This window comes from Ixodes scapularis, unplaced genomic scaffold (assembly GCF_016920785.2).
Source record: "Ixodes scapularis isolate PalLabHiFi unplaced genomic scaffold, ASM1692078v2 PGA_scaffold4__175_contigs__length_147842914, whole genome shotgun sequence".
Taxonomy (NCBI): Eukaryota; Metazoa; Arthropoda; class Arachnida; order Ixodida; family Ixodidae; genus Ixodes; species Ixodes scapularis.
The window spans coordinates 89,785,866-89,795,401 of record NW_024609879.1 but is presented as its reverse complement, the minus strand read 5'-3'; the positions used below and the strand labels follow the sequence as shown (position 1 = coordinate 89,795,401).

General features: G+C 43.2%; 1 protein-coding gene across 1 annotated transcript; it reads left to right on the top strand.

Annotated features, from left to right (window-relative positions):
- Positions 1-1,350: 1,350 nt before the first annotated feature.
- LOC115330277 (gastrula zinc finger protein XlCGF49.1-like) lies at positions 1,351-5,005 on the top strand. Its single transcript, XM_029992045.3, has 2 exons — positions 1,351-1,568; positions 4,072-5,005. The coding sequence occupies exons 1-2, from the start codon at positions 1,493-1,495 to the stop codon at positions 4,611-4,613; spliced, it is 618 nt and encodes a 205-aa protein (XP_029847905.2). The 5' UTR covers positions 1,351-1,492; the 3' UTR covers positions 4,614-5,005.
- The last annotated feature ends 4,531 nt before the right edge of the window (positions 5,006-9,536 follow it).

Here is a 9,536-nt window from a genome sequence, read left to right as displayed (position 1 = left end):
TCTGGATGATCTAAAATGCTTTTTACCAATGCGGTTTTTTGGGGAACTCGTGAACGTGAACCAAGTATCTCAGCTAAAACTCGTTCTTCCTAAGTGGGCCCCGCTTATGTTAGTTTTTGGCAGAATGCGAGCCTGAATGATTGATCTGCACTGCATATCATTTTATAAATGGTGGCATTAGTCGCATGGATGCGGCACAGACGGAACCGGCACACATTTTCCTCCTCGCTAGCGGTTTGACGCTGCATATGTAATGAAACATCTCTCGTGGAAATAGAAATGGTCAGTGTTATTTGGCCAAAACATTCACACTTGGAAATGGTGTAGTCCCATAGTACTTATTTTTTTCGCGTCCCTCAGATTGAAATGTCTGGCAGGTACCCTCCTACTGATAAATGGTGTTGTCATCCATGTCCTGTTTAATCTCGAAAGTGGACTTTAGTTTTTTACTTGATTAAACTGAACTGCAAATGCGCGTTTTCCCGTTTGTTTCCTTCTTTTTTCTCGTCTCTGCGTCGGAATTCTTAATCATTTACTGCGCAGTTTAATGAAGTAATGAATAGTCAATTGGACCAATTCCAAGAACTGGTATCCTTTAGTTTTAGTTTCACTCATCCAATGTGATGATATTTGAGGGCAGGTAAAGTAACTTTGTGTTGGCGACTGTTTATTAATACTCATCCTTCTAAACTTTGCAGACCGAGGCCAGCCACCAGCCCAGCTCAACTTTGGCAGTGCCAGACTTTTGGGCTTAGACTTCCCCAGATTAATGGGACCAACTAGTCGGATCCAATGAGGAATGGCCACAGCTCAGCCAACTACTTGCGACATTTCTTATTCCTTCCATGGCTTTGTTCGCCGACACACTGTATCCGTTTTTGTTGACGTGTAATTCCCAAAACCTATGGCGGTGGAATAGCGTACAGTTGGTTTTGTGTCATGCCTGCCTTTTTTCAGCATTACAGAGCAGGAGCGACGTAACTAAACAATGCTCCTTGATCATATCCAGTTGTGTCTTGCTCGATTTGTGTGGGATTGTTTCGACGTAATCTTTAGCGAGTGTTTAAAGGTGAAGTGAAACATTTGTAGTACGTGGTTAATAGAGAAGTATTGCTTTTAAGTTTTGTTCACGTGCATTTTTTACAATCGACCTTTTCGGGATGTTCAATATCCAGTTATGATGCGCGTGTTTGTTCGTGCTTTGATTATTTTAACTTTTGAATCACACCCCAATGCGAATGTAAACCCCTGAATGTCTCTACTTTATCTGCACGATGTGTCTCTGTTTGCTTGTTCTTGGCGTTTGTTCTGGTTGGGCTCATCTGTTGGTGTAGTATGCATAAAAAGAATGCATCCAAATAAAAGTTTGTCTTCACTCCTTACAGAAATTTCCCACGCAGCATCCGACAACGAATGCCAAAGAACGGACTGCGAGGACAGGGGCGCGGAGCTCTCCTCCCAAGGAGTTGAAATCCGGAGGCAACCGTGCAAGATGGACCCGCAGAGTTGGACGGACGGCGGTGCGACTTCTGCCCCCAATCTTATGATGCCCAGAGAACTAACACCAGGTATGCGAAGACGCACACGGGAAAACACTCATCCAGCCTCGCACCTTCTTAGCACACCCTCACATATTCATGAACGGTTGGTTCCACACGAATTAAAAACCTTTTTGTAAGCTTGGTTTTCCAGAAGGTGGAAAATGTCAGGAGTCTGAAGTGGTACACAAAGTTTTCCTCCCGTGGGATAAGTGGGTTACATTCCGAAGTCCGAGTACTACAACTATAGTGAAAGTAAACAAACAAGCTGGGCTCAACTGAAGGAACATTTAGTTCGAGCACTCCAAGTTGCAATTGATACATCTTTTTTGATATCGGAAAAATGTACCATGCTGAGGTGCTTATTTATATCACAAAAATTATATTTCTTCCTTTAGTTCCGGTTGATCGAGTAGGTATCACAAATGCTATAAATTCTATTTGACGAATAAAATAACACAAAAAAGGCTTGTCTGTTTCAAAGGCTTGAATATTTTTTCACAACATTATTTGTGACACCTACCTTTAGCTTTAGACTGGCAAATGTGCAATCGAATGTCGAATTAAAACAACGTTTTTCGCTGTTTCAGATTGCTCGTAAAATGATCGCTCTGTGTCTTCGCAAATTATTAAGTTTCTAAGGTACAAAACGAGTATTTTACGAGCCTATTGAATGCTATTTTGTGTAAGAAGGTGGAAACTCTAAAGAGTCAGATATGGCACATAAGTTTCTTTCGCGTGGAAAGTTCTGTAAGGTTAGGTTAGCGCCCTGCAACGAGCAGAAAAGTACAGCACAGCACAATGCAAAGTTTATTTTCTTAGGAAAGGGGAGAGGGGGTGATGAAGGAGTTATATTTTAAAGTCAGAACGACAACTCAAGTGAAAGTAAACAATCAAACTGGGCTCTACTGGAGGAACATTCAGTCCGAGCACTCGGAAGTTTCAATTGCTACACCATATTTGATGACTGATATCCCAAAAATGTACCGTGTTGAGTTTATTTATTAAAAAAAAAAGTCTTTTCTTTTAGTTTCGGTTGATCGAGTAGCTGTCAAAACACTATAACTGATTTTTAATGAACGAAATAGCCCGATAAATGTTCTGAGTTTCAAATGATTGAATATTTTCTGACAGCATTATTTGCGTCGCTGAAGTTTAGCTTTAGACAGGCAAATGTCCATAGCAATGTTGATTTGAAATAGCGTTTTTCGCTGTTTCAACTCGCTCGTAGAATAATGGCTGTGTACCTTAGCGATTTTTCAAGTTTCAGAGGAACACAGCGATTATTCTACGAGCCTATTGAATGCTATTTTGTGTAACATAATAATCTATGGGTGTGTGAATGACCCTTCCAGCGTTACTTAATACAGAGTCGTGATCATTATGAATGTCAACACCCTATCACCCAGCGCTCCGTACAGGCCGCGTTATGCAGCCGCAGTGTTGTAGGCGTTACCGCAAAAAAGGAAAGATACGTTATTCGTTACTTGTGAAATAAAGGAACGCGTTACCGTTACCGACAGAAAGTAGTGCACGTTACTTTTGCGTTACTTTTTATTTAGAAATTGACGGTAACAGGCGTTTTTGTTTTATTTTGGTGACAGCGTTTTTCGACACTCGGATGACGGGCGCGGGCGTTGGAGATCTTCTAAAGAGAAAATTTTTGCGTGACAAAAAGAGAGGCAATATTTAGAAAACATGTAGAATGAGTGCAATATTATTTACTTGGATCACATACTATGTTTCAGCTTGAATCTAGACGCAGCCGACGCTACGAGCTAATCGGACAAATCAATCAGCGTCAAAATCACAAGTCACTTGGCCTTGTGTGTTTATTTCAGCTAAGACTGAACACGTACAGAAACACAGAGAACACCATGATTGTTCCCTTTTCCCTCTCTGATAATTTCCATCAGCTTGTAGCGTCAGCTGTATCTTTACTTCAGGTAAAACGAAGTATAGAAACTGGCAAACATTACAGGTGTTCGTTTTTCAATTAAACTTGAGGAAGAAAACAAGAAGGGAGTGACAAACGTTTTCTTCCTCAAGTTTAATTGTCCCAGCAACCCGCTCGTTCTGTCCTAACATCATTTTTCAAGTTTTCGGAAGATGTAATAAGTAACGTAATTATGTTACCCACTGACATGAGTACATTGCCCGTAAATGTCTCGGAAAAGTAACGATTACGTTACCGTGTTAATAACAAAAGTAAGGCGTTAAAGGTAACGACGTTACTTGTAACACGTTACCGCCAACACTGTGCAGCAGCGACCGCGGCGGCTTGACTTCCCTTCCGCACTTGGTTAGCAGAACGTGCAAGCCACCACAGCTGCAGCACCATGGGGCTGCCAGAGTCGAGTCTTAAACGATCGCCTGTAGACATTTACAAGCTTTGCGAATGAACATTTTTAACCTCTCAAATGAACGAATTCCCCACTGTAGGCCGCACCGGCATAATGCAGGTATTCTGGACCATGTTCAGAACAATTAAAAATCCGCCGACCTTTCTTGCTCTGTCGTGTCATCTCAACAGACTGGAACGGAGCAGGCTATGGCGACAAGGTGGATACTTTTGACCGTGACAGCTGCAGGGGTGACACCTCTCCCCCCACCAACCGGTCGGGCCCACAGAAGCCGCAAACGCACCGACGACCGGACAAGCACCCGTGCCGCTTCTGTCCTTACTCGACCACTTCCGCAGCAAATGTCGCCATCCACGAGAGGACACACACTGGAGAGAGGCCCTTCAGTTGCGGTGCCTGCAAGAAAACGTTCGCGCGGAAGGCTCACTTGATATCTCACGTTAAAATTCACACCGGAGAGAAGCCGTTCAAGTGCAACACGTGCAGCAGGGCGTTTAGTCATAAACGCACCTTGGCGGATCACGAAAGAATTCATACCGGAGAGAAGCCGTTCAAGTGCAACACGTGCAGCAGGACATTTATTCAGAAATGCATCTTAACTAATCATGAGAGGACTCACACAGGAGAGAAGCCGTACAGGTGCGAGACCTGCAGCAGAGCGTTTGCGGCTTATAGCAATTTACACACTCATCGGAAGATGCATCACAACTGATCGAAACAGCAACGTGCATCATAGTTGTGCAGGGGATTTAAACGAAATACTGGACCTCCGACGTGTGTTCATTTCATTTGGCGATAGACCTGCAGGGGTTTTACTTGCGAGCAGTGTGTGTTTCGCATGGTTCAAAATGTTTCCGCCTCTTACTAATCGCGTAAACACAGCTAAAAAATGTGAATTTACCTTAGAGTAAGGGACCAGAGTTCTTTTTTGTACACGAGAAAAAGAAAATAGTTGAAGCCTTATCTTGTTTTATTCATTTAGCGTCATTAATCACGTGATGCACCTGGAGTCTATGTTGTCTGTAGGGCCACTTACGTTCCTCACAAGTCGGCCTACTCATGACCATAAATATACGAACTTATAAAATACCTAAAGTCTTTCAATAGCAGCAAGCTTGAATATTGCTAATGTTAAAAAGTATAAGAGCAACCGAGTAAAGTAGGGTCAACATAATTTTTAGATGAGAAATAAAGCTATATTCGAAACTATTTAAGACACCAAGCTGGAAACTAATGCTTGGCTCATAGGACTGCAACAGAATATGCATGACTCGAAGATTTAGAAATTCGGTTTAATTTCCTATCTCATTTCGTAATATTCTTCGTCCTTTTCTTTTTGACCAGTTTTTGTATCTGAATTCTGATGACATCACTCAATGTGCTTGCTACATGTAATGCTCGTATGTACGTTTTCCTTTTGCACGATTTCTTTTTTTTTTTTGCGCATTCACGAAGACGGTTCTCATCATTTAGGATATTCATACTTTCAGTGCTATTCATTTGGTGTTCATATATACTCCGTTTCACCTTAGGTACGAGCGCGCACAATGTTGTGAGCCGGAGGACCAATAAAACAGTGCAGAAAGCGCAAAGCCATAGCGTGCTCTCTGCGCTTGATAGAACTAGCCGGTGGAGGAGCACGCACAGAGAGATGGCGAATACCGGCTAGTCCTATAGTCCTATGAACTGCAGAGAACTCGTCATGGCTTTGTGCCTCTTTTGCTGTTTCATTGGCCCTTCGGCTCATAACATCCGCCACGCTCGGACCTAAGCCTAAACGAGGTATAGTTTCACTTGAATTCGTCAGGCTTTTAAATATTAGAAATTCCTCTTGGAGTGGACGGATCATATGCATTTGTTGTACTAAAGGCATAATTGACTCCATTGTGTTTATAGTTATGTGTCTAAAAACTGCATATGTATAATCCATCTAAATATGTCTTAATCTCCTCTGACAGTACAGTGGTTGTCATTGCCTGATGCGCCAGAATTGAAGGAGGGGGAGTCCTGTTCCCAAACGTATAAAATATTTGTTTTGACATCATACAGGGTGTTTCCAGAAAAAAAAACGGGCAAAAGTTCTACTGCAAAAAGTACGCACGGCACAAAGTAGAATTATGATGCCGTAGCGGTCTGTCCAAGGAAAATTGTTAGAGATGAATATAATGGGATAATTAATAAATTCCGCGTACTTAAATTGTTAAATATTAGTTTTAAAGGAATGGTTTCAAAGATAACATTGCTCGGAATCATTGAGAACGACTAAATGCACCCATGTTAAAATGGCATGAGGCACGCTAAGCATTTTACGGAGTTCTGAAAAAATGCTCAAGTTGAACACGTATCTCGCTTTCGGTTTTTTATCGGAGAGCATCTCCGTGTGGGCAATCTCGCCCCCCGTGTCTAAAGCGCGCAACGTGCGTGCACCGCCACGCATTGCTCGTGAAGGTGCGTCTTCACTCTGGCACCGATGTCAAAAAGGCGGATTTCATGTGACTGTCCGGAAGCTTTCTTATGTAGACTTCTCTACGCGCGATGAGTGGCGGCGCACATACGTTGCGCGTCTTAGACACGGGGGGCGGGATCGCCGGCACAGAGATGTGCTTCGATAAGAAACCGAAACCTACATACGCGTCCAAATTGAGCATTTCTTCGGAACGTCGTAGAATGCTGCGCGTGCCTCATATCATTCTAGCGTGGGTGTTTTTAGTGGTTTTCGATCATAACAGCAAGATTCTATTTGAAACCAGGCCCTTCGAATCAATAATGTGCAATTTATTCATTCAAAATTACTTACCTAATTATATTGAACGCTAAACATTTTCATTGGTGGCAGGTGCAAAGGGCGTAAGCTGGTTTAGTGGTAGAACCTACGAGCACGAGCATGTCCGTGCTCCCAGCCATGTCCACGCAGAGTGCGTGGTCAGGAGATGAAAACGAGTTGGTTGTCTGGTTCGTCAAACGCGTAGCTCCCACCGCACTGTCAACTTCAAGGGGCCGTGCTCCGATGTTGGGTGTTGGGTTTTCTGCACCAGTGGAACCCAAGCACCGGTGTGCCCGTTACAGAAAGCATGTAACAAAATAGAGTCACTCGTTAGATTAGGGAGTTGCAGTAGATCGTTTTTCCTCTCCGCTACGGTATCCCCGAGGAAAACGGCGCAGCTGCGCATGCGCGCCGCCAGCCTTGTCTGCATAGTTCAAGGTCTTGTGGCGGATTACGGAGCGCTATCCGGGTGCTTAGCGGGCTGCGGAAACGGTCTACTACAATTCCCTATTGTCAAAACTTAACGGGCTACTGATATTCGTTACCGTCCTACGAACGTAACGATATACCGTTATGGCTACTTTCAAAAGTGGACGAATGTGACCTTTGCGCCAATTTGAATATCACTCATATCACAGCGAAAGGCCGAGGATATGAACTCAGACAACCGTTTAACATCTTTGTGAGTTATTAGTTTGTAAGATTTGTTGCATGATCATTATTTTGAAAACTTGTTTTATTGACTGTGCTCTCTTTTATTGTCTATTTTTCCCAAATAATGTAGTAATGTTTTGCACGACCATAAGGGATTTGCAATAAACTAATTGAATAAAACACTAATTTGAGTGAGGTCACCAGGTGTCGACAAATTTTCTCCTCATCTGAACGGATACACACTTTGGAGTATTTAGAGGTACTCCCAAGAAAATGGGGTATAATGCATTAAATTACAGTATACCCCTTCTTGGGAATGCTGCAAAGGGTTCTCCGATTTAACTCTTTTAGAAAGTCGGCGAACCAGTGCACTCTGTTGGGCACGCGCAGATTGGAGATTGCGAGCCGATTTCTCTGATTTGTTCATGAGTTTGTTTTTAAAGCCCTTAAAACCCAGTTTCAAGCGCACTTGAAGCAGGGATATTAGAGGTGGGTCACGAATCAGTCCGGGCATGAAGAAATTGATAAAAAAATTACTTACAAGGACAATATAATTATAGGTTATCTGGTGAAGAAATGTTAGGACCGAGTTTAGTGTAATTAATAGTAAAAGATGCGACGCTCTTATGGGTGAAAAGAAGGATAGATCTATTCATGACAAGGTGAAGCAGCGGTGTAGGGAACATGAACCAATAAGGACCACAGTAGGCTAACGACACATTCCGAACGTGATTAAGCGTGCAAACTGGGCTTAGGGACTGTTAGTAAAAAAAAGAAAGAAAATGGAGCACTGATAAGGACCTATCGACCCTAACTGTAAACGTTCGTGACGACCGCAACCGCAGAAAATAGTTGCTCTTTCAAATTAGCCCCAAAGAAAAAAAAAGAGCATCATATTTTTCGATATCCAGGACTTTATACCAGGACCGGGGATAGGCGACCCGGGACGCCGCCCAGGAAGCCATCAAAAGGGTTGCGCCGCTGCGCCCCAATTTGAAAGTTTTTTTAGCTTACTAATTTATTTAAACGCGGCGGTTCATTTCAGAAAAAAAGAAATACTCGTTTTGGAACTCTACTCACATGTTTACTGACTACGTGATGTCGTAGAGAGGAGCGTACAAAAAGGCGAAGGAAACGGGGTGCCGGGGGCGTTACGGCAGGAGTTTGCCTACATTCTAAAAAAAAAAGGGTGTCAAAAGGTGTATTCTTACACCTTTTGTCCCATATAATACACCCGTAAACTTAAGTTCGACGTACAGCGCCCTACAGTCGAACAGACGGCCAGATATTTTACGAGCGCCTTGATAGCCGTGCGGTACAACTTATTAAAGTAGCTAATGTACGTTTTACTGACAACAAGAAAACTAATCGGGGTTTTCTTGGCCCTACTGTAAAAACGCGGTGTTTTCTTTATGGCGTCTTTGATACGTACTTTAGCTATTTAAAATATTGTACCACACGGCTATCAAGCCCCTTGTAAAATTTCGGGCCGTCTGTTCGACTGTAGGGTGGTGTACGTGGAATTGAAGTTTGGAGGTGTATTATATGGGACAAAGGGTGTAACGATACACCTTTTGACACCCTTTTATCTTGAGAGTGTAGGGTGCTTGATGGGGTCGGCCCTTCTTTATGCCGTCCGATGCCCGTTGTTGATAGGATCGGAGGAATAGCACCTTGCACCACACGCCCATTTTCACAAGAACAGAAGTTGCACAACAATGGGGCGACTAGCAGAAAATTACTCGGCGGCACACACAGAGGGGCCACCGTGACGACCGCTGCGACCAGCTCCGGAAGACTGCTTTCGTGAACCGACTGAGGCTCATACTGGAGAATTCCCGAATCGCCCTTCCCATTTGAACCTGTCCCTTTTCACCCCGTTCCCGAAACACCTTTACGTTTGCGCCCGTCCCGTGTAAGCACATTGGTATAAACCCACGCACATCTCACCCTCTCCGCGAAAAGTCTCCATCGTTCTAACTCTGGTTTGTTCACATTTTCTCATTAAAAATAGGTGCCGAAATTTTGTTAATGCAATTAAAGCAAAGGTGCCGGCGAGCTATTTAGTTATGTTGTGAAATAGTCTTTATTGTCAACGTATTCTTAAGCTATACATCACTTTCAGACAAGCTCCAATGAAAGATATTTCTACATGAACCACTTGAAATGTTTCTGTCAAGATGGTCCCCAAAATGTGGGACTACGAAACGCGACAAC

Bases quoted from the DNA above. Each gene is read 5' to 3' on its own strand.
- LOC115330277 (XM_029992045.3), top strand. From the start codon at position 1,493: ATGGACCCGCAGAGTTGGACGGACGGCGGTGCGACTTCTGCCCCCAAT. The intron at 1,569-4,071 runs GTATGCGAAGAC...TCATCTCAACAG, and splicing joins GCCCAGAGAACTAACACCAG to ACTGGAACGGAGCAGGCTAT.